This window comes from Haliotis cracherodii, unplaced genomic scaffold (genome assembly GCF_022045235.1).
Source record: "Haliotis cracherodii isolate W230 unplaced genomic scaffold, xgHalCrac1.p SCAF_16, whole genome shotgun sequence".
Classification (NCBI taxonomy): Eukaryota; Metazoa; Mollusca; class Gastropoda; order Lepetellida; family Haliotidae; genus Haliotis; species Haliotis cracherodii.
The window spans coordinates 5234426-5262233 of NW_027266271.1; the positions used below are offsets into that span (position 1 = coordinate 5234426).

Here is a 27808-nt window from a genome sequence, read left to right on the forward strand (position 1 = left end):
CAGATATAGTTAAAGTTGACGCCTGAAACACAGCGTGCGTTATTTGTAGGACTGTTGCATTACACACTTGCCTCAACTGTCCTTCACGTATTCCAGATGCTGGGTCAACACGAAAAGAGACGCAGCCTTATCGTTACTGGGCACTACCGCGACGGCACTACTGGTAAGGTGGTCGTAGATGGGTCCTGGCACTCTTTACATATATACTCGATATGCCCGTCATCTTAACGATGTCCCGCGCACGGCAAGATTAAGAAAGGCCTGTCCCATTTCAATCAAGATTCCTCTCTTAACATCCGACCTCTGCCTCCGCCGTGAATCTCCACCTTGTAACTTGGCCTCGAATCTCCGCCCTGTACTCCGTCCTGTACCTCCGCCCTGTACCACCTACCTGTACCACCACCCTGTACCTGCGCCCTGTAACACCTTCCTGTACCTCTTCCCCGTAACTTCGCCCTGCACCCCATCCTGTACCACGGTCCTGTATCTCCCCCTTGTACTTCGGCAGTGTACCTCCCCTGGTACCTCCGCCCTGTACCTCCACCTTGTTACCTACGCCCTGTACCCCCGCCTGTACACACGCCCTGTACCGCCACCTTGTGCATCCGCCCTGTACCTCCGACCTATATCTCCCCCTTGTACCTCCGCCCTGTACCCCCGCCTGTGCATCCGCCTTGTACCACTACCTTGCGTATCCGCCCTGTACCTCCGCCATATCTCCCCTTTGTACCTCCCTTGCACTACCGCCTTGAACCTCCACCCTATATCTCCCCCCTTATACCTCCACCCTATATCTCCCCCTTGTACCTCCATCCTATATCTCCCCCTTTTACATCCACCCTATATCTCCCCCTTGTACCTCGACCCTATATCTCCCCCTTGTACCTCCATCCTATATCTCCCCCCTTATACCTCCACCCTATATCTCCCCCCTTATACCTCCACCCTATATCTCCCCCTTGTACCTCCATCCTATATCTCCCCCCTTATACCTCCACCCTATATCTCCCCCTTGTACCTCGACCCTATATCTCCCCCTTGTACCTCCACCCTATATCTCCCCCTTGTACCTCCATCCTATATCTCCCCCCTTATACCTCCACCCTATATCTCCCCCCTTATACCTCCACCCTATATCTCCCCCTTGTACCTCCATCCTATATCTCCCCCTTTTACATCCACCCTATATCTCCCCCTTGTACCTCGACCCTATATCTCCCCCTTGTACCTCCATCCTATATCTCCCCCTTGTATCCCCACCTGTACCTCCGCCTTGAACCTCCAGCTATATCTCCCCCTTGTACCTCCACCCTATATCTCCCCCTTGTACATCCAACTATATCTCCCCCTTGTATCCCCACCTGTACCTCCGCCCTGTACCTCCAGCTATATCTCCCCCTTGTACCTCCACCCTATATCTCCCCCTTGTACCTCCATCCTATATCTCCCCCTTGTACCTCCATCCTATATCTCCCCCTTTTACCTCCATCCTATATCTCCCCCTTGTACATCCAACTATATCTCCCCCTTGTATCCCCACCTGTACCTCCGCCCTGTACCCCTGCCTTGTACCTCCGCCCTGTACCGCCACCTTGTACATCCGCCCTATATCTCCCCCTTGTACCTCCATCCTATATCTCCCCCTTGTACCTCCATCCTATATCTCCCCCTTTTACCTCCATCCTATATCTCCCCCTTGTACATCCAACTATATCTCCCCCTTGTATCCCCACCTTGTACCTCCGCCCTGTACCGCCACCTTGTACCTATATCTATATCTCCCCCTTGTACATCCGCCCTATATCTTCCCCTTGTACCTCCAGCTATATCTCCCCCTTGTATCCCCACCTGTACCTCCGCCCTGTACCCCTGCCTTGTACCTCCGCCCTATACCGCCACCTTGTACATATATCTATATCTCCCCCTTGTACTTCCGCCCTATATCTCCCCCTTGTACTTCCAGCTATAACTTGTATCCCCGCCTGTACCTCCGCCCTGTACCGCCACCTTGTACATATATCTATATCTCCCCCTTGTAACTCCAGCTATATCTCCCCCTTGTACTTCCAGCTATATCTTGTATCCCCGCCTGTACCTCCGCCCTGTACCGCCACCTTGTACATATATCTATATCTCCCCCTTGTACCTCCAGCTATGTCTCCCCCTTGTACTTCCAGGTATATCTTGTATCCCCGCCTGTACCTCCGCCCTGTACCGCCACCTTGTACCTCCGCCCTATACCGCCACCTTGTACATATATCTTTATCTCCCCTTTGTACCTCCGCTCTGTATTCTCTCCTTGTACCTCCGCCCTGTACCTCCGCCTTGTATCCCCACCCATTCCTTCGCCCTGCATCCCCGCCTGTACATCCGCCCTGTACCACCTCCCTGTATCTACAACTTGCCCTGTGCCTTCAACCTGCACCTTCGCCTTAGACCTGCAACCTGAATCGCCGTCATATTCCAGTATCATGTATCTCCGCCTTGTACGTCTTCCTTGTTCCTCCGCTCTGTACCTCCGCCTTATACATCCGCTTTGTAGCAGGGGGAAATCGGAAGATGAATATATTACAGTTTACCCGAACTTTACATGCATAGAAAAAGATATCCCCTGAATACTATCATGGGCCAGTAAACCTCTGAACATTTGAGCACTGCATTGTGGAAAAATATGTAATGTAAACACATACATGTCATGCTCAGATCTAAACGTGTTTAGAAAGTGTTTAAATCCTATACGGAATACAGATTTAGTGCGTTCCATCTACACACGTTTTAGGTCTAAGCACATGAAACGGGTTATCTTAACACAGCCTAAACGGCACCTTAGCACAACATCCCAGTCCACAGGGTATGACCGTGTGATACCCTCACGGTTAAACGTGCTGTTAGCCGGACTGTCACGGAACCTGTTTACGCATTTTTAAGCTCCGGTTGGTTCGACGCTAGAAATGTTTGAAGTAAGAGATGTAACTTATAGTAAATACGCCCACCCAAAGCTAGTAAGCAGCGGCAAGCTGCATGTTCTTTTATGTGCTATATTAATCTGGGTCGGTGCACTTCGTGACCTGCTGCACGTGCTATACTTATGGGTATAGGCATACTTATGGGTGAAACTCCTCCATTTAGCACTGCTTCTGTGATATTCTGGTACTTAAAGTGTGTGGCAGTCATGTTACTCCCATGAGTGCTAAATCCGGCTCCGGGTCATAAAAGTAGGTCATGCTTGTTACTCCAACTTCTGGCTCCTGTGAATGGCGGGTCATATAAGTAGGTCATGCTTGTTACTCCAACTTCCGGCTCCTGTGGATGGCGGGTCATACAAGTAGGTCATGCTTGTTACTCCATCTTCCGGTTCCTGTGGATGGCGGGTGATGTAAGTAGGTCATGCTTGTTACTCCAACTTCCGGCTCCTGTGGATGGCGGGTGATGTAAGTAGGTCATGCTTGTTACTCCAACTTCCGGCTCCTGTGGATGGCGGGTGATGTAAGTAGGTCATGCTTGTTACTCCATCTTCCGGCTCCTGTGGATGGCTGGTGATGTAAGTAGGTCATGCTTGTTACTCCAACTTCCGGCTCCTGTGGATGGCGGGTGATGTAAGTAGGTCATGCTTGTTACTCCATCTTCCGGCTCCTGTGGATGGCGGGTGATGTAAGTAGGTCATGCTTGTTACTCCATCTTCCGGCTCCTGTGGATGGCTGGTGATGTAAGTAGGTCATGTTTGTTATCCTACTTCCAGCTTCATGTCGGAGTCGTGGTGATGTGTGCGTGTGCTGGTCGGGGTAACCACAGTGACGAGAATGTGGAAGAGAAAGTTCCCATGCAGGGCGGGGTGCCATTGAAGAAGAACCCGGATATGGAATCACAGCATAGACGGAAAAACACACTTCTCAAGTTAGAGCATATGATATAGCATATTGAATTAGATATGTTTTCATCAATGTAGCGTGGAAAGGTTACAATGTTACTAAATCATATTTTCAAAATGAGTCTAAGAATGATATACAACTGGCATGAATCACCTGTGAGGGGATATTTTACAATCACTTGCCTTAAACAATATTGCAAAATTGATTGCTTTCACGTTATATGGGTACGAATCAAAACAATCTAATCGATCCACCTAGATTATACTCTCACACTCGTCCGCTATTTGCTGGAAGAGGAAGCTGAAAACATCCTGAGCCGTTAAATACAAGTAGCTGTACCGCGCCAAGTATAAAAAGAACACCCCTAACACGCTAGTATTAAGTACGTAGGCGGACCCGACCCTTGAAGTACAATGCGTTACACGCTTACAAGCAGCATATCTCTGGTGTGTAGTGGAGTTCAAAGTAGGCAGAGCGAGCCTGGAAGATGATCCAAGGTCAGGAAGACCTTTAACGGCTATAATGTGATAGACAACTCACCACATTCAACAATAAGGAAGGGATTGAAAAATAATTAACAACTAGTTAAGTTGAGAACATTTCAGCCACTCCTCGTAGATATGTGGTACTTGTTCTTTGTACTAAAATCTTGCTTCAGTGTGCTGCTTAGGGTTTGCTTGATAATTGCCTATTCAACCTATTTTAAAACACTCGGATGAAATAGATTTCATCGTCAAGTCGCTACATAACACGTCGATGGTATGAACCTGTTTTTAGAACAGAACCCTCTATATGTTTACTCTAATCTTTACAAACTAGTATCAATTCAAGAAAACTGACTTGATCAAATCGTAAGCCTTTCCTGGCAATGACCATATCTATACTTGGGCAAGTGATATTTTCACCTTTCCAGTCAGCGAATACTGACAGATGCTCAAAAACTGTTTCCTCCTTTCAGACAAGGTTTTAGGAGCGTGATGATAGTACTGGACTTCTGTGCGGAGATCACGCTGGTCCTGATGGTGACGACACGCGTTAACGGCAACACACTGGAGTACCTGTTCGCCGTCTGTACGGTGATAAAGGTAAGTGATGTGTTCGGACACTCTACCAAGTTAAAAACAATTGCACCTCCACCATGGGGTGTGCAGGGAGTTTAAAACATTGGCTCATCTCGACGAAGAGCCGAAGTGTATCCGATTGAATTGAATCCATTGAATTTGTCTATATTCCAAGCAATTGTTTTAAAATATGGTAGCGAGAAACAAAAAGACGAGGACATATACGGATAACAACATATGTATTCTATTGAGTGATTTTGAGTAACTATGAAGTTGTTGTGCTTTCTCTTATTAATCAAATACTTCGCGTGAAGAAAACAAACTAAGCATTATGCCGAGCTGAGCATGCATCGAACTGCAATGGCGCGTTGTCTTCGTGGTATGACATATAGACTTTAAAAAGTATCCACTATAACGGCATACATTCACTCAGTTTTCCATTCATTTTTCAGACCATGATTTTAGTCTATGTTGATGCGTATGTTGTGGTAAGTATCAACTCATTATAAATCTCAATGTCAAGAAAACACTTTATTTCGCTGAGCACATAAATATTCTATATAATTCTATGCTCATGTTTATACGCAGTTGTGATAATGGCAAAACAGTTGAAATCCCCAAATAACTTTGTCTGTGTCTGTTTCCAGGACATTGACTACTCAACCAATCAAGGCACAGGTTTGCATTATTAGCATGTCAAGTCATCACATGATCAAATCATCGAACCGTACGAAATGTAAATTATGTCGCATTTTTTTAAACCTCATTGTCACTATAGATTAATACCTCACTATGCTCTCACTCATACTTCCCTCTGTAGTGTTGCTGTTAGTGTCCGCGCTCCATGTAGCAGCAGGCGAGAGGGTGGGCGAGAATGTACTGTGTTATGTTAGCCACCTCCTGTAGTGTTGCTGTTAGTGTCCGCGCTCCATGTAGCAGCAGGCGAGAGGGTGGGCGAGAATGTACCGTGCTATGGTAGCCACCTCCTGTAGTGTTGCTGTTAGTGTCTGCGCTCCATGTAGCAGCAGGCGAAAGGGTGGGCGAGAATGTACCGTGCTATGGTAGCCACCTCCTGTAGTGTTGCTGTTAGTGTCTGCGCTCCATGTAGCAGCAGGCGAGAGGGTGGGCGAGAATGTACCGTGCTATGGTAGCCACCTCCTGTAGTGTTGCTGTTAGTGTCTGCGCTCCATGTTGCAGCAGGCGAGAGGGTGGGCGAGAATGTATACGAGGAGATCCTGAACGTAAACCAACATCCTTCCCGCTACTGACTTCAACACTGAGAATGTATTGCAATCCGTGACTACGGAAGGCAGCTGCAGATAACAACATACAACACCACAGACATGTGAAGCAGTGTATGCCAACAGCTGACGGTACATGGACATAGTGTGTACTTGTAGTACAATTATATGACACCGTGTGTACGTGCAGTGCAGTATATGGAAATAATGTGTACGTGTAGTGCAGTATATAGACACACTGTGTACGTGTAGTGCAGTATATGGACACACTGTGTACGTGTAGTGTAATATATAGATAAACTGTGTACGTGTAGTGCAGTATATGGACATAATGTGTACGTGTAGTGCAGTATATAGACACACTGTGTACGTGTAGTGCAGTATATAGACAAACTGTGTACGTGTAGTGCAGTATATAAACAAACTGTGTACGTGTAGTGCAGTATATAGACAAACTGTGTACGTGTAGTGCAGTATATAGACACACTGTGTACGTGTAGTTCAGTATATAGACAAACTGTGTACGTGTATTGCAGTATATAGACATACTGTGTACGTGTAGTGCAGTATATAGACACACTGTGTACGTGTAGTGTAATATATGGACATAATGTGTACGTGTAGTGCAGTATATAGACAAACTGTGTACGTGTAGTGCAGTATATGGACATAATGTGTACGTGTAGTGTAGTATATAGACAAACTGTGTACGTGTAGTGCAGTATATAGACACACTGTGTACGTGTAGTTCAGTATATAGACAAACTGTGTACGTGTATTGCAGTATATAGACATACTGTGTACGTGTAGTGCAGTATATATACACACTGTGTACGTGTAGTGCAGTATATAGACAAACTGTGTACGTGTAGTGTAATATATAGACAAACTGTGTACGTGTAGTGCAGTATATAGACAAACTGTGTACGTGTAGTGCAGTATATAGACAAACTGTGTACGTGTATTGCAGTATATAGACAAACTGTGTACGTGTAGTGTAGTATATAGACAAACTGTGTACGTGTAGTGCAGTATATAGACAAACTGTGTACGTGTAGTGTAATATATAGACAAACTGTGTACGTGTAGTGCAGTATATAGACAAACTGTGTACGTGTAGTGCAGTATATGGACATAATGTGTATGTGTAGTGCAGTATATGGACATACTGTGTACGTGTAGTGTAGTATATGGACATGATGTGTACGTGTAGTGTAGTATATAGACAAACTGTGTATGTGTAGTGCAGTATATAGACATACTGTATACGTGTAGTGTAGTATATAGACAAACTGTGTACGTGTAGTGCAGTATATGGACATAATGTGTACGTGTAGTGCAGTATATAGACACACTGTGTACGTGTAGTGCAGTATATGGACATAATGTGTACGTGTAGTGCAGTATATAGACAAACTGTGTACGTGTAGTGCAGTATATGGACATAATGTGTACGTGTAGTGTAGTATATAGACAAACTGTGTACGTGTAGTGCAGTATATAGACATACTGTATACGTGTAGTGTAGTATATAGACAAACTGTGTACGTGTAGTGCAGTATATGGACATAATGTGTACGTGTAGTGCAGTATATAGACACACTGTGTACGTGTAGTGTAGTATATAGACAAACTGTGTACGTGTAGTGCAGTATATGGACATAATGTGTACGTGTAGTGTAGTATATAGACAAACTGTGTACGTGTAGTGCAGTATATAGACATACTGTATACGTGTAGTGTAGTATATAGACATAATGTGTACGTGTAGTGTAGTATATGGACATAATGTGTACGTGTAGTGCAGTATATGGACCTAATGTGTACGTGTAGTGCAGTATATGAACATAATGTGTACGTGTAGTGCAGTATATAGACAAACTGTGTACGTGTAGTGCAGTATATGGACATACTGTGTACGTGTAGTGCAGTATATAGACAAACTGTGTACGTGTAGTGCAGTATATGGACATAATGTGTACGTGTAGTGCAGTATATAGACACACTGTGTATGTGTAGTGTAGTATATAGACAAACTGTGTACGTGTAGTGCAGTATATAGACATACTGTATACGTGTAGTGTAGTATATAGACATAATGTGTACGTGTAGTGTAGTATATGGACATAATGTGTACGTGTAGTGCAGTATATGGACCTAATGTGTACGTGTAGTGTAGTATATGGACATAATGTGTACGTGTAGTGCAGTATATGGACATAATGTGTACGTGTAGTGCAGTATATAGACAAACTGTGTACGTGTAGTGCAGTATATAGACACACTGTGTACGTGTAGTGTAGTATATAGACAAACTGTGTACGTGTAGTGCAGTATATGGACATACTGTGTACGTGTAGTGCAGTATATGGACATAATGTGTACGTGTAGTGTAGTATATGGACATAATGTGTATGTGTAGTGCAGTATATGGACATAATGTGTATGTGTAGTGCAGTATATGAACATAATGTGTACGTGTAGTGCAGTATATAGACAAACTGTGTACGTGTAGTGCAGTATATGGACATACTGTGTACGTGTAGTGTAGTATATGGACATAATGTGTACGTGTAGTGCAGTATGTGGACATACTGTGTACGTGTAGTGTAGTATATGGACATAATGTGTACGTGTAGGACTGTATATGACACATTGTTTCCGTGTAGTGCAGTATATGGTCATAATGTGTACGAGTAGTACAGTATGTGACACATTGTGTACGTGTAGGACAGTAAATGACACTCTGTTACTGTGTAAGACAGTATGTGACACATTGTTCCTTGTAGGACAGTATATGACACATTGTATACGTGTAGGACAGTGTATGGCACATGTTGTGCAGTATATGGACACAATGTATACGTGTACATAGTGCACTATATGGACATACTGTGTACGTGTAGGACAGTATATGGGCACACTATGTACTTGTAGGACACTATATGACACATTATGTACGTGTAAAGTATATGGATATAATGTGTACGTGCAGTGCAGTGTATGGGCATAATGTGTACGTGTAGTACAGTATAAGGACACACTATGTACGTGTGGTGCAGTATATGGACACACTATGTAATGTGTGGTGCAGTATATGGACACACTATGTACGTGTAGTACAGTATATGGACACACTATGTACGTGTAGTACAGTATATGGACACACTATGTACATGTAGTACAGTATATGGACACACTATGTACGTGTAGTACAGTACATGACACATTGTGTACGTGTAGTACCGTATATGGCACATTGTGTACGTGTAGTGCAGTATATGGACACACTATGTACATGTAGTACAGTATACGGACACACTATGTAAGTGTAGTGCAGTTTATGGACACACTATGTACATGTAGTACAGTATATGGACACACTATGTACGTGTAGTACAGTATATGGACACACTATGTACATGTAGTACAGTATATGGACACACTATGTACGTGTAGTACAGTACATGACACATTGTGTACGTGTAGTACCGTATATGGCACATTGTGTACGTGTAGTGCAGTATATGGACACACTATGTACATGTAGTACAGTATACGGACACACTATGTAAGTGTAGTGCAGTTTATGGACACACTATGTACGTGTAGTACAGTATATGACACATTGTGTACTTGTAGGACAGAATATGGACACAATATGTAAGTGTAGTACAGTGTATGGCACATGTGCACGCGTAGTACAGTGTATGGCACATTGTGCTCGTGTAGTACAGAATATATGACACATTGTGTACTTGTAGGACAGTATATAGTTAGTAGAGTATATGGACACACTATGTACGTGTAGTTCAGTATAAGTGTGTTAGGGCGTAGTCAAGATGGTGGAACATATCAGCTCGGCATCGGCCAAGTGTGCAAGTCATCCAAATAGGTCACATTTCAATGTGCTCAGTCGGAATTGTTACAATTGCAGTGATGTAGTATGTGTATGTCCAGTTGAAGTGAAGGCCGAGTCAGAGGCTGTACAGGCGTGCCAGAGTGGTTTCTATGGAATCCTGGAAGGGACATTGTCGCGTTGGTTTGGTGGTATGGTATTTGGGTTTTAGGGCGCCCACCACATCAAATAAAATTAAATCGGATAGACTACAAGAGAACGATTAGTATGCTATTACTATACTATTTTATGTGGTTGTAATTTATGTTTATGTTGTGGATCGAAATAACGTTCATTTGTGATATGATTTATGGATTTCCAGACAGCTGCCAAGTAAAACATTATAGTTGTAGTTGGGAATACGGATGTATAACTGTAGTCGAAAACATGTGTTCATTTTGTAAAATAAAGTTTTATTGTTTATTTTAACATGTTGTTTATGCTCGGGTGTACTACTCTGTTACCTACCCAATAACATGCCACTTGGACTAGTGTGTGGAACCATACACTGCCTGAACCTGTAATGTACCATTACTTATACGGAAAATGGCGGTCCTAGTTTTTATCGCAACTAAACAGTTACAGGTACTCCTATTACGTCACCACCTCACACCCTGATATTAAAGTACAAAAAAAACCCCACAAAGTAACCATGTCACATCCTGATGCCAAGGTACAAACACTTCCGCAAACCATCACACAACCAGATAACAAGGTACAAACACCTCCACAAAGTAACCATCACACACCCAGATAACAAGGTACAAACACTCACACAAAGCAACCATCACACACCCAGATAACAAGGTACAAATACTCACACAAAGTAACAATCACACACCCAGATAACAAGGTACAAACGTTCACACAAAGTAGCCATCACACACCCAGATAACAAGGTACATACACTCACACAAAGTAACCATCACATACCCAGATAACAAGGTACAAACACTCACACAAAGTAACCATCACACACCCAGATAACAAGGTACAAACGTTCACACAAAGTAACCATCACACACCCAGATAACAAGGTACAAACACTCACACAAAGTAACCATCATACACACTGATAACAAGGTACAAACACTCACACAAAGTAACCATCACACACCCAGATAACCAGGTACATACACTCCAACAAAGTAACCATCACACACACTGATAACAAGATACATACACTCAAAAAAAGTAACCATCTCACACGCAGATAACAAGGTAAAAACACTCACACAAAGTAACCATCGTATCACACTGATAACAAGGTACAAACACTCACACAAAGTAACCATCACACACACTGATAACAAGGTACAAACACTCACACAAAGTAATCATCACACACCCAGATAACAACGTACAAACACTCACACAAAGTAACCATCACACACCCAGATAACAAGGTACAAACACTCACACAAAGTAACTATCTCACACCCAGATAACAAGGTAAAAACACTCATACAAAGTAACCATCACACCCGGATAATAAGGTACAAACACTCACACAAAGTAACCATCATACACACTGATAACAAGGTACAAACACTCACACAAAGTAACCATCATATACACAGATAACAAGGTACAAACACTCACACAAAGTAACCATCATACATACTGATAACAAGGTAAAAACACTCACACAAAGTAACCATCACACCCAGATAACAAGGTTCATACACTCCCACAAAGTAACCATCACACACCCAGATAACAACGTACATACACTCCCACAAACTAACCATCACACACCCAGATAACAAGGGACAATCACTCAACAAAGTAACCATCACACACCCAGATAACAAGGTACAAACGTTCACACAAAGTAACCATCACACACCCAGATAACAAGGTACATACACTCCCACAATGTAACCATCACACACAGTGATAACAAGGTACAAACACTCACAGAAAGTAACCATCACAAACACTGATAACAAGGTAAAAACACTCACACAAAGTAACCATCACAAACACTGATAACAAGGTACAAACACTCACACAAAGTAACCATCACACACACTGATGACAAGGTAAAAACACTCACACAAAGTAACCATCACGACCCAGAAAACAAGGTACAAACAGTCACACAAAGTAACCATCACACACACTGATGACAAGGTAAAAACACTCACACAAAGTAACCATCACGACCCAGAAAACAAAGTACAAACGCTCACACAAAGTAACCATCACGACCCAGAAAACAAGGTACAAACACTCACACAAAGTAACCATCACGACCCAGAAAACAAGGTACAAACGCTCACACAAAGTAACCATCACACACACTGATAAGAAGGTAAAAACGCTCACACAAAGTAACCATCACAAACACTGATGACAAGGTAAAAACACTCACACAAAGTAACCACCAAACACCCAGATAACAAGGTAAAAACACTCACACAAAGTAACCATCACAACCCAGATAACAAGGTACAAACACTCACACAAAGTAACCATCACACACCCTGATAAGAAGGTACAAACGCTCACACAAAGTAACCATCACACACACTTTTGACAAGGTAAAAACACTCACACAAAGTAACCACCAAACACCCAGATAACCAGGTAAAAACACTCACACAAAGTAACCATCACAACCCAGATAAGAAGGTACAAACGCTCACACAAAGTAACCATCACACACCCTGATAAGAAGGTACAAACGATCACACAAAGTAACCATCACACACCCTGATAAGAAGGTACAAACGCTCACACAAAGTAACCATCACAACCCAGATAACAAGGTTAAAACACTCAAACAAAGTAACCATCACATACCCAGATAACAAGGTACAAACGCTCACACAAAGTAACCATCAAACACCCTGATAAGAAGGTACAAACGCTCACACAAAGTAACCATCACACACACTGATAAGAAGGTAAAAACGTTCACACAAAGTAACCATCACACACCCTGATAAGAAGGTACAAACGCTCACACAAAGTAACCATCACACACCCTGATAAGAAGGTACAAACGCTCACACAAAGTAACCATCACACACACTGATAAGAAGGTAAAAACGCTCACACAAAGTAACCATCAGACACCCTGATAAGAAGGTAAAAACACTCACACAAAGTAACCATCACGACCCAGAAAACAAGGTACAAACGCTCACACAAAGTAACCATCACGACCCAGAAAACAAGGTAAAAACACTCACACAAAGTAATCATCACGACCCAGAAAACAAGGTACAAACGCTCACACAAAGTAACCATCACACACACACTGATAAGAAGGTAAAAACGCTCACACAAAGTAACCATCACAAACACTTTTGACAAGGTAAAAACACTCACACAAAGTAACCACCAAACACCCAGATAACCAGGTAAAAACACTCACACAAAGTAACCATCACACACCCTGATAAGAAGGTACAAACACTCACACAAAGTAACCATCACACACCCTGATAAGAAGGTACAAACGCTCACACAAAGTAACCATCACACACACTGATAAGAAGGTAAAAACGCTCACACAAAGTAACCATCACACACACTGATAAGAAGGTAAAAACGCTCACACAAAGTAACCATCACAAACACTGATGACAAGTTAAAAACACTCACACAAAGTAACCACCAAACACCCAGATAACCAGGTAAAAACACTCACACAAAGTAACCATCACGACCCAGAAAACAAAGTACAAACGCTCACACAAAGTAACCATCACGACCCAGAAAACAAGGTACAAACGCTCACACAAAGTAACCATCACACACACTGATAAGAAGGTAAAAACGCTCACACAAAGTAACCATCACAAACACTGATGACAAGGTAAAAACACTCACACAAAGTAACCACCAAACACCCAGATAACAAGGTAAAAACACTCACACAAAGTAACCATCACAACCCAGATAACAAGGTACAAACACTCACACAAAGTAACCATCACACACCCTGATAAGAAGGTACAAACGCTCACACAAAGTAACCATCACACACACTTTTGACAAGGTAAAAACACTCACACAAAGTAACCACCAAACACCCAGATAACCAGGTAAAAACACTCACACAAAGTAACCATCACAACCCAGATAAGAAGGTACAAACGCTCACACAAAGTAACCATCACACACCCTGATAAGAAGGTACAAACGCTCACACAAAGTAACCATCACACACCCTGATAAGAAGGTACAAACGCTCACACAAAGTAACCATCACAACCCAGATAACAAGGTTAAAACACTCACACAAAGTAACCATCACATACCCAGATAACAAGGTACAAACGCTCACAAAAAGTAACCATCAAACACCCTGATAAGAAGGTACAAATGCTCACACAAAGTAACCATCACACACACTGATAAGAAGGTAAAAACGTTCACACAAAGTAACCATCACACACCCTGATAAGAAGGTACAAACGCTCACACAAAGTAACCATCACACACCCTGATAAGAAGGTACAAACGCTCACACAAAATAACCATCACACACACTGATAAGAAGGTAAAAACGCTCACACAAAGTAACCATCAGACACCCTGATAAGAAGGTAAAAACACTCACACAAAGTAACCATCACGACCCAGAAAACAAGGTACAAACGCTCACACAAAGTAACCATCACGACCCAGAAAACAAGGTAAAAACACTCACACAAAGTAATCATCACGACCCAGAAAACAAGGTACAAACGCTCACACAAAGTAACCATCACACACACACTGATAAGAAGGTAAAAACGCTCACACAAAGTAACCATCACAAACACTGATGACAAGTTAAAAACACTCACACAAAGTAACCACCAAACACCCAGATAACCAGGTAAAAACACTCACACAAAGTAACCATCACAACCCAGATAACAAGGTACAAACACTCACACAAAGTAACCATCACACACCCTGATAAGAAGGTACAAACGCTAACACAAAGTAACCATCACACACACTGATAAGAAGGTAAAAACGCTCACACAAAGTAACCATCACACACCCTGATAAGAAGGTACAAACACTCACACAAAGTAACCATCACATACCCAGATAACCAGGTACAAACACTCACACAAAGTAACCATCACACACACTGATGACAAGGTAAAAACACTCACTCGAAGTAACCATCACGACCCAGAAAACAAGGTACAAACGCTCACACAAAGTAACCATCACGACCCAGAAAACAAGGTAAAAACACTCACACAAAGTAATCATCACGACCCAGAAAACAAGGTACAAACGCTCACACAAAGTAACCATCACACACACTGATAAGAAGGTAAAAACGCACACACAAAGTAACCATCACAAACACTGATGACAAGGTAAAAAACACTCACACAAAGTAACCACCAAACACCCAGATAACAAGGTAAAAACACTCACACAAAGTAACCATCACAACCCAGATAACAAGGTACAAACACTCACACAAAGTAACCATCACACACCCTGATAAGAAGGTACAAACGCTCACACAAAGTAACCATCACACACACTTTTGACAAGGTAAAAACACTCACACAAAGTAACCACCAAACACCCAGATAACCAGGTAAAAACACTCACACAAAGTAACCATCACAACCCAGATAACAAGGTACAAACGCTCACACAAAGTAACCATCACACACCCTGATAAGAAGGTACAAACGCTCACACAAAGTAACCATCACACACCCTGATAAGAAGGTACAAACGCTCACACAAAGTAACCATCACAACCCAGATAACAAGGTTAAAACACTCACACAAAGTAACCATCACATACCCAGATAACAAGGTACAAACGCTCACACAAAGTAACCATCAAACACCCTGATAAGAAGGTACAAACGCTCACACAAAGTAACCATCACACACACTGATAAGAAGGTAAAAACGTTCACACAAAGTAACCATCACACACCCTGATAAGAAGGTAAAAACACTCACACAAAGTAACCATCACGACCCAGAAAACAAGGTACAAACGCTCACACAAAGTAACCATCACGACCCAGAAAACAAGGTACAAACACTCACACAAAGTAACCATCACGACCCAGAAAACAAGGTACAAACGCTCACACAAAGTGACCATCACACACACACTGATAAGAAGGTAAAAACGCTCACACAAAGTAACCATCACAACCCAGATAACAAGGTTAAAACACTCACACAAAGTAACCATCACATACCCAGATAACAAGGTACAAACGCTCACACAAAGTAACCATCAAAACACCCTGATAAGAAGGTACAAACGCTCACACAAAGTAACCATCACACACACTGATAAGAAGGTAAAAACGTTCACACAAAGTAACCATCACACACCCTGATAAGAAGGTAAAAACACTCACACAAAGTAACCATCACGACCCAGAAAACAAGGTACAAACGCTCACACAAAGTAACCATCACGACCCAGAAAACAAGGTACAAACACTCACACAAAGTAACCATCACGACCCAGAAAACAAGGTACAAACGCTCACACAAAGTAACCATCACACACACACTGATAAGAAGGTAAAAACGCTCACACAAAGTAACTATCACAAACACTGATGACAAGGTAAAAACACTCACACAAAGTAACCACCAAACACCCAGATAACCAGGTAAAAACACTCACACAAAGTAACCATCACAACCCAGATAACAAGGTACAAACGCTCACACAAAGTAACCATCACACACCCTGATAAGAAGGTAAAAACGCTCACACAAAGTAACCATCACACACACTGATAAGAAGGTAAAAACGCTGACACAAAGTAACCATCACACACCCTGATAAGAAGGTACAAACACTCACACAAAGTAACCATCACACACACTGATGACAAGGTAAAAACACTTCCACAAAGTAACCATCACATACCCAGATAACAAGGTACAAACGTTCACACAAAGTAACCATCACATATCCAGAAAACAAGGTACAAACGCTCACACAAAGTAACTATCACACACACACTGATAAGAAGGTAAAAACGCTCACACAAAGTAACCATCACAAACACTGATGACAAGGTAAAAACACTCACACAAAGTAACCACCAAACACCCAGATAACCAGGTAAAAACACTCACACAAAGTAACCATCACAACCCAGATAACAAGGTACAAACGCTCACACAAAGTAACCATCACACACCCTGATAAGAAGGTACAAACGCTCACACAAAGTAACCATCACACACACTGATAAGAAGGTAAAAACACTCACACAAAGTAACCATCACACACACTGATAAGAAGGTAAAAACGCTCACACAAAGTAACCATCACACACACTGATAAGAAGGTAAAAACGCTCACACAAAGTAACCATCACACACACTGATAAGAAGGTAAAAACGCTCACACAAAGTAACCATCACACACACTGATAAGAAGGTAAAAACGCTCACACAAAGTAACCATCACAAACACTGATGACAAGGTAAAAACACTCACACAAAGTAACCACCAAACACCCAGGTAACCTGGTAAAAACACTCACACAAAGTAACCATCACAACCCAGATAACAAGGTAAAAACACTCACACAAAGTAACCATCACACACACTGATGACAAGGTAAAAACACTCACTCGAAGTAACCATCACGACCCAGAAAACAAGGTACAAACGCTCACACAAAGTAACCATCACGACCCAGAAAACAAGGTAAAAACACTCACACAAAGTAATCATCACGACCCAGAAAACAAGGTACAAACGCTCACACAAAGTAACCATCACACACACTGATAAGAAGGTAAAAACGCACACACAAAGTAACCATCACAAACACTGATGACAAGGTAAAAAACACTCACACAAAGTAACCACCAAACACCCAGATAACAAGGTAAAAACACTCACACAAAGTAACCATCACAACCCAGATAACAAGGTACAAACACTCACACAAAGTAACCATCACACACCCTGATAAGAAGGTACAAACGCTCACACAAAGTAACCATCACACACACTTTTGACAAGGTAAAAACACTCACACAAAGTAACCACCAAACACCCAGATAACCAGGTAAAAACACTCACACAAAGTAACCATCACAACCCAGATAACAAGGTACAAACGCTCACACAAAGTAACCATCACACACCCTGATAAGAAGGTACAAACGCTCACACAAAGTAACCATCACACACCCTGATAAGAAGGTACAAACGCTCACACAAAGTAACCATCACAACCCAGATAACAAGGTTAAAACACTCACACAAAGTAACCATCACATACCCAGATAACAAGGTACAAACGCTCACACAAAGTAACCATCAAACACCCTGATAAGAAGGTACAAACGCTCACACAAAGTAACCATCACACACACTGATAAGAAGGTAAAAACGTTCACACAAAGTAACCATCACACACCCTGATAAGAAGGTAAAAACACTCACACAAAGTAACCATCACGACCCAGAAAACAAGGTACAAACGCTCACACAAAGTAACCATCACGACCCAGAAAACAAGGTACAAACACTCACACAAAGTAACCATCACGACCCAGAAAACAAGGTACAAACGCTCACACAAAGTGACCATCACACACACACTGATAAGAAGGTAAAAACGCTCACACAAAGTAACCATCACAACCCAGATAACAAGGTTAAAACACTCACACAAAGTAACCATCACATACCCAGATAACAAGGTACAAACGCTCACACAAAGTAACCATCAAAACACCCTGATAAGAAGGTACAAACGCTCACACAAAGTAACCATCACACACACTGATAAGAAGGTAAAAACGTTCACACAAAGTAACCATCACACACCCTGATAAGAAGGTAAAAACACTCACACAAAGTAACCATCACGACCCAGAAAACAAGGTACAAACGCTCACACAAAGTAACCATCACGACCCAGAAAACAAGGTACAAACACTCACACAAAGTAACCATCACGACCCAGATAACAAGGTACAAACGCTCACACAAAGTAACCATCACACACCCTGATAAGAAGGTAAAAACGCTCACACAAAGTAACCATCACACACACTGATAAGAAGGTAAAAACGCTGACACAAAGTAACCATCACACACCCTGATAAGAAGGTACAAACACTCACACAAAGTAACCATCACACACACTGATGACAAGGTAAAAACACTTCCACAAAGTAACCATCACATACCCAGATAACAAGGTACAAACGTTCACACAAAGTAACCATCACATATCCAGAAAACAAGGTACAAACGCTCACACAAAGTAACTATCACACACACACTGATAAGAAGGTAAAAACGCTCACACAAAGTAACCATCACAAACACTGATGACAAGGTAAAAACACTCACACAAAGTAACCATCACAACCCAGATAACAAGGTACAAACGCTCACACAAAGTAACCATCACACACCCTGATAAGAAGGTACAAACGCTCACACAAAGTAACCATCACACACACTGATAAGAAGGTAAAAACACTCACACAAAGTAACCATCACACACACTGATAAGAAGGTAAAAACGCTCACACAAAGTAACCATCACACACACTGATAAGAAGGTAAAAACGCTCACACAAAGTAACCATCACACACACTGATAAGAAGGTAAAAACGCTCACACAAAGTAACCATCACACACACTGATAAGAAGGTAAAAACGCTCACACAAAGTAACCATCACAAACACTGATGACAAGGTAAAAACACTCACACAAAGTAACCACCAAACACCCAGGTAACCTGGTAAAAACACTCACACAAAGTAACCATCACAACCCAGATAACAAGGTACAAACACTCACACAAAGTAACCATCAAACACCCTGATAAGAAGGTACAAACGCTCACACAAAGTAACCATCACACACACTGATAAGAAGATAAAAACGCTCACACAAAGTAACCATCACACACCCTGATAAGAAGGTAAAAACACTCACACAAAGTAACCATCACGACCCAGAAAACAAGGTACAAACGCTCACACAAAGTAACCATTACACACACACTGATAAGAAGGTAAAAACGCTCACACAAAGTAACCATCACAAACTCTGATGACAAGGTAAAAACACTCACACAAAGTAACCACCAAACACCCAGATAACCAGGTAAAAACACTCACACAAAGTAACCATTACAACCCAGATAACAAGGTACAAACGCTCACACAAAGTAACCATCACACACCCTGATAAGAAGGTACAAACGCTCACACAAAGTAACCATCACACACACTGATAAGAAGGTAAAAACGCTCACACAAAGTAACCATCACACACCCGGATAACAAGGTACAAACGCTCACACAAAGTAACCATCACACACCCTGATAAGAAGGTAAAAAGGCTCACACAAAGTAACCATCACACACACTGATAACAAGGTACATACACTCACACAAAGTAACCATCACACACCCAGATAATAATGTACATTCACTCCCACAAAGTATACATTACAAACACTGATAACAAGGTACAAACACTCAACACAAAGTAACCATCACACACCTAGATAACAAGGTACATACACTCCCACAAAGTAACCATCACACACTCATAACAAGGTACAAACATTCCCCCCTCCAAAAAAACATCTCACACCCAGATAACAAGGTACATACACTCCAACAAAGTAACCATCTCACACCCTGATAACAAGATACCAACACTCTCACAAAGTAACCCTAACAACCCGATAACATGCTACAAACATTCCCACAAAGTATCCATCTCACACCCAGATAACAAAGTACAGATACTCACACAAAGTAACCATCTCACTCCCTGATAAAAAGGTACATACATTCCCACAAAGTAACCATCACACACTGATAACAAGGTACAAAAACTCTTACAAAGCAACCATCACAGATCATGGTAATCAGGTACAAACACTTACACCAAGTTATCATGTCACAACCTGATGACAAACACTCCCAGAAAGACACTATGTCACGAGTAGAACTTCTTCCCTCCGAGACCATCTAGAAGTTCTTCAATTTTCGGGAGAGCATAACTGTCCTTAATTGTCTGATTATTCAGCTGGCGAAAATCTATACATAGGCGTAAACAACCATCTTTGCACTTTGCTAACACAACATTGGGTGCCCAAGGACTATGAGAGTGTCGAATCACACCAGAGGACAACAGCTCTTGAAGATGACTCCGAACTTGGTCATACATCGCTGGTGGTATACGCCGATGTCTCTGCTTGAAGGGCACGTCATCATAGAGTTCTATCCGATGCTTGACCATGTTGGAATGTCCACGATCTTTATCGTGTTTAGCGTAGATGTCACCATACCTCCTTATAACCTAAAGTCCCCGTGCAACTTCATCACGTGTAAGTCCATCTTCCTCCAACTCAGTGTCGTCAATCCACTTCTTGGAGTCTGAACATATCATGTCTGGCAGGTCTTCCATTGTCACTGGTTGAAGTTCACACAGTAGAGCCTTAGTGTGAACAATCATGGTCTGGGTAGTAATATTAGACACATTGACTTGTATCTCATCTGGTCTGTCATGGCAGTATCTCACAACGGCTGGTATGATGTCTAAGTCCTTGAAATAGCAGAGTCCACAGTTGGCTGTATAAGGGCACACACTTGTGGATATGGAATCCCCTTGCACAGTTGTCGAATGATGGCAGAACCGTTAGCAGGTATGATTACAGGCTTACATTCAATGGATCTAACAAAGCCCAACTTTCCACCATTCCTCTCTAACGCCTTCCCTCGAAACATCATACTTCTAAAAGCCAGGTACCAAGATGTGTAGAGGTTGGCCGTCTGAAGGAATCGGATTCCATTCACCTTTCTGCAGTCTTCCAAAAGCACTCCAAGAACATTAGTCCCAAGTAGAGCAGGAACTTTGGCATTATAGCTAGTGTCAGGCACAACAAGTAACAAACAAGTCATGTCATCTTGGTCATCACAACCATCACCAATGCCCTTGACGTTAACCTCAATGTAACCATAGTAAGGTAATGAGTTACCACCTGCACCTTCAATATTAAGAAGGCTATCTACTACGGGAATATGTGTGAGATACTTATCATAAAAAGAGCTAGACACAATAGACACTGTGGCACCTGTGTCCACTAATGGCCTAACAGGAATATTCTCAATAAGTATATCTACCTCGTTTGAATTCCCAGGGAAACACGAGGGTTAGATGTAACATCTACGGGCGCCCCCTAGCCATAGGCGTGGCTGAGTTTAAAGGCCTCTTAAGATGGTCAAGACGTATACGACAACCATAATACAAATGTCCGGGATTCGCTCACCTGAAATACACAGGCTCATGATCCGATGCTTGTCCAGGTGCAGCAGATCTGTTGTCATTAGCTCCAGCCCCAGGCTGATAGAAGTAGGAAGGGGCAGCGGCACTCCTTCCCTGGCTGAATCAAGGATCATACTTAGCTGGCTGATATCCTTGTCCTCCCTGTCCGCGACCTCTTGATCTCAGTGGTCTTCTCCCATACTGCTGTCCGTGGGCGGTAGAACCAAAGGAAGGTTGTTGCTGGTAGACTAGGGCTGACAGCTGCTGATGTTGGTCATGTAGGTCAGACACACTCGTGGTCAGATCCGTGATCATCCCCTTCAACTCAACGATGTCATCAGGCTTAGAGGCGGGCTGGTTACTGCCATGTTGATGGATGCGGGCTTCAACTTGGACTTCTAGGTATCTGATTTGGCTCGGTTCTGTTCAAATTCTATCTCACGGAGGCACAGTTTAAGATACTCTCATACTTATGAGCAGCAAGACTTTTCAGTGAAGTCTTCAATCCATCCCAAAGACTGGACCTCAACATCTCATCTCGCTCTGCTGAAGAAATCTGCTTCTGTTCCGCCAACTGGTATAATCAATCTCAAGTCGACAGCCCCAGGCAGTATTCATCATTTTGCTGGTAAGAGCTGTAGAAAATAACGAAGATCTTCGGCGGAGAGTAGCGAAAGCACTCTTCAACTTCGACAGAATATTCACAATGGAAGCATGATGACCAAGTTTCATCACAATAAGAGCCGCCTCACCCTTAAGAGACTGACGAATAGTCTGAAGTATAACAGAAGTTGTTGTGGGTCTTGGAATCCATGAGACAATTCACCTCATACCGCCAAACATCATAGTCAGCATCCTTGCAGGCCGTTCCACTAAACACAGGAAGTTTAGGGAAGTGACGATAAGCAACCGTAGAACTAAGTGGCACCTGTTCTGGCTGAGAACCATCTAAAGTGGAAGCTTCTTCCTTCTTCACAACTGGGCCACCCTGCGTGGCATACTGCTTCAACCAAGACTTAAAGTCATCGGGAGTATCGGCCTTAGGGTGCAAACCCATCTTAGCAAAAAGTATCAACAAGACTAGCATATTCTTCTTCAGTGAAATTCATCTTCAAAGGCACAAGACTCCAAGTAAAGAATAAACAAAATCAAACATTGATCCAAGGCTGGCAGTGTCAATAACTACAAAGACAATGTTTTAATCCCATACGAAAAGAAACATATACATTGAGGGAACAACAATTGTATTTTCAGCGGCATATAAACAAATTAAGGGACATCAGTTGGGTTTATATGGCAAATGCAAGCATTACACACATGGGTAATTAACTAGATTTGACCCTAGGATTAGATTACAATATGCTTGGTAGAGGCAGAATAATACAATGTGTGGACTACAATAACTATGAAGACCGCAATGTGTCGGAACGCGTGACAATATGTACAAAACCGGTCGCGGTTCAAGGCAACGCCATCATGATGTAGACATTCCATGACGAACGCAAACGGAAGCAAAACATCGCAAACGCTAAACAATGACAAACGACAACGAGAATACCTACTGCCCAAAACGAAAACAAGACACGAAAGCAAAGGATGATAATGACAAATGGACCCTACATAATGTATGAATAAAGACCACAAGCAAAGGGGAAAGGGCTGGACTTAGAATGATGGGATAAAAACACACCTCTGTTGATTATAGTTAAACAGAAACAAAACTTGAAATATATTTATTTACAAAAAAAAACTAAAATACAAATATATACACATGCTACATAACATGGATAACGGTATAATCGACAGTTGTGTTTATATGGGCAGACGGCAGGCGAAGAAGATGGAACAAGTGTATAGGAAGTTTCAGGAACATGAGAGAAGTCCCACTTCTTAAATGCTAATGTAAGTTACTGTAAGCATCATCTATGTCTGAAAAATAGTTGAAAAAGGGGAAGAGGAAGAAATAATTTAAGTCTATACAGAACTTTTTAAAGTAGTTACGCCTGTGAACAATATGTGTTATATTATGTGACTCGAAATAACAGACGAGCACTGGCGCTATTTTAATGTTGGGTTGCACCTTTAAGATTCGAGACTGGAAGATACAAAAACTTGCCCTAAAATATCAGTCTTTTACTGTAAAGACAACATTGAGGACGCAACACATGCTTTACTGTACAACACTGTATGAACCCCATGCACTTTGAAAAAAATGTCAAGAACGTGTGCCAAATATTATTACATTCTCTGGTGAGGAACATCTGTTTCATTTCAGCCAACCCATAGCGTGATTATATACGTGCCAACGATTGCAATGATGTTTAAGAAACCAGAAAGTGCACTTTGTATAGATATTTATAAATGTTATTTTAGCACAATGTATGTGTTGTTTTTACATTAAAGGCCATTTAAGCATACGTTCAAAGTTGTGTTATTATGCATTATGTTTTTGACATATTCTCTCATAATTCCGGAAGGAGTGGCTTGAATATTTTAGATGTGATTATTTTAAATGTTTTTTGCTGTATATATACAGGGTGAGACTTTGATATACAGGGTGAGACTTTGATAAACAATCAGTCTTTATGCACACATTCAACCCGCGCATATCGCAGGCACACATCATCAACAAAACACTATTTTTCACGTCATTCTCAGAACTTCTTATGACAACGCATACAAGTTACACACATGATAATTGCAACAAGTGTACTATTTAATTGCTAACTTAATAATTAATTACCTTTATGAACTTATAACTTGAACGATTTTAGTGAATCATATCGACATGGTTACGTCCTTAACTACGTGCTTACTTCAAAATTGGTGAAACATTATTTTATATCTAGTACTTACCGTTCTGTTCCATAACTGCATAACGGTATTTGTGTGCCGAGTCTTGTAAAGAGTACCAACTTTCATGGTGGTGAGAAAACCAAGGTCGTATATATAAATAACATTTTGCGTACTTAAAGTGAAAGCTCGTGAAACTTGGAATGGAGGTTTTCAAAAGTGGTAGTAACTCATGTCTACTTTTACGACCATGGTTGCACCAACCCCGAACGTCATAAATAACAGAGGCCCATATGTGGGAGTGCCGTTGGTTATCATGCCATATATTTTTCACATATCAATAAGCTCCCTGTTCATATGAGAACAATAGTGGAGGTGAATATATTGTAACACAGAAATAAAAGTATGGAAGAGTTGCTTCCATTCGAAGTTTTAACAGTTCACATTAAGAATGCATATTGTCTGTATGTATACAACTGTGGTTTTCAAAACATGTTTTAATTGTGAAACGTGATACCTTTTTTCAAGAAGTGGACTGCAGACAATTCAGGATAATTTTTTTTCTTTCGGAGGGAGGGAAATATACAGGTGGCGGAAGATGAGAGACACAAAAGAAAGTAGGGACGCCCTTCGGGACCGACCATTTCGGATGGCGGGATGGAGGGTGGGGCTTGGATTGTGCATCGAGATTATATACTGAACCGCAAAAGAAACGTCACCCTTAGTAACATTGCATGAAAATTTTTCATATAAATATCTGGAGAATTTTTGTCAAAGTTTCTAAAATTTAACATTAACTTGTCCGGAAAAATAAATTTTTTTGGTAAAAAAAACAAAGCAGATGAAAATAAAACCGATCGCCCAAACGCATCACGGCAAAGGCCTTGGTAACCCGATGCACGTGAGTTCCGTGCAAACTGAAATGCACATGCGTTCCCCCATTTCTTGCCCTATAAAAATCCACCCAGATCGGATAACATTCATTCGTTATTGAATTGCTACCACATGCCAAGATTGACAAGAAATCAGTGACACCAAGCCCTTGGACGATTGCAAGCTGGACAAACCACCCGGCAAGTAGCCATTGCATTTCAAGTCCACGTAACGGTACCAGACCACCAACACTACAGATGACCGACCACGTAGTGGAAGGGGTCACCAGATTGTGCGACAGCATCTTCAAGATGGCTTGGTTACTGCTGCGGAAACTGCTCGACAGACCATGGGGACACACCAGCGACACATTGGTGCGGACACGGTGTGTCGACGATTGCCGAGCAGACGCCTCCACTGTCACAGGCCACACCGAGGACCTATTCCGACACAACGTCATCGCCGGGACCGTCTTCAGTTGCAACACAGCATCAGCATTGGCGCCGCCAGCAGTGGAGAAGAGTCCTTTTCTCAGACGAGGGACGTTACTGTATCTCAACAGCAGATGGCAGAGACAGAGAGTCTGAGAGTCTGGCGACGCCGTGGGAAACGTTATTCGGATGCTTGTGTTGTTGAGAGAGACTCGTTGGGTGGTCCGAGCATCATGGTGTGGGGTGGAATTGGTCTTGCACAGAGGGTCGGCCCTGTGGTCTTCCAGAACATCGGTCAAGGGAGCGGCAATGGTGCCACAGCAGCTCGGTACATTGATCAAGTCTTGAGACCACACGCCATACCTCATTTGGCACGTCGCCGCAACCATGACTTTCAGCATGATAACGCCCGTGCCCACCACCGTGCGAGAGCAACAACAGACTTCCTTAAGCAGAATGGCATCATTACCATGCAGTGACCTGCCCTCAGTCCCGATTTAAATCCCATTGAGCACCCGTGGGACGAGATTCAAAGACAGCTGAATGACGTCCGACCAAGGCCGACAACTGCAGCTGAACTGGGTCAGGCGTTCCTCAGAGTGTGGGCTCAAGTGCCTATATGGCCTTCATCAACTGCCTCATGTATCGATATTGCACAGCAGTCATCAATGCACATCGCGGACACACTGAGATTTTTCCAAGTCGCATTTCCAATTATACTTATGGACGGAGAATGTTGAAATTTTCTCACTATCTACTTAAAAATAATTTAACAGTACAGACATAGGTGCTTTTACAACAATCCACGTATTCCTGCGTAAAAAAGAATTTGATTGATTTATGGCCCTATTTAGCTATTGGATCCCCCGCCCCCAGGCCAAGGTATCGAAACAAATAGCAAATAACACCGCTGAACAGCGCTGAGTAGTACGTACTTCCTAAAAGGCAATAGTGTTTTCCTAAAAACAACGCTTATATCAATGCTTATTCTGTTTGCGGAGTAGATGTCATCAAAGTGGAAGTCCTCACCCAAGCAATGGTAATACTACCGGATATTCATTATGTAATTTCTAGTTTTTTGGGGGGTATGGGTGGCCCAGTCGTCTAAGGCGCCGCAATTCGCTGTGCAGAGTTGCGTCCCTTGGGCACGCCAGAAACCTATGATTGTGGGTTCGAAACCCGGTTAGCCCCAATTATGTTTCTAGGTTTGTCAGCACCATACCCGTGCTCGTGGGTTTCACCGAAGTGGTAAACGTTTTAGACCTGCATCACTTCGGGCTTTCCTCCCACATTAAGCTGACACGCCGTGATATAACTGGAATACTGTTAAAAGCGGCGTTAAACACAACTCACTCAC

General features: G+C 42.3%; 1 protein-coding gene across 1 annotated transcript in view; it reads left to right on the forward strand.

Annotated features, from left to right (window-relative positions):
- Nucleotides 1-6374, forward strand: part of LOC139463350 (adhesion G protein-coupled receptor L2-like) — a 34546-nt gene extending 28172 nt beyond the window's left edge. Inside the window, exons 24-29 of the mRNA XM_071244598.1 lie at nucleotides 97-163; nucleotides 3740-3894; nucleotides 4828-4954; nucleotides 5383-5418; nucleotides 5578-5608; nucleotides 6128-6374. Coding sequence (XP_071100699.1) covers nucleotides 97-163; nucleotides 3740-3894; nucleotides 4828-4954; nucleotides 5383-5418; nucleotides 5578-5608; nucleotides 6128-6198 — 487 coding nt within the window. The 3' untranslated portion in view covers nucleotides 6199-6374. The remainder of the gene's footprint in view (nucleotides 1-96; nucleotides 164-3739; nucleotides 3895-4827; nucleotides 4955-5382; nucleotides 5419-5577; nucleotides 5609-6127) is intronic.
- The last annotated feature ends 21434 nt before the right edge of the window (nucleotides 6375-27808 follow it).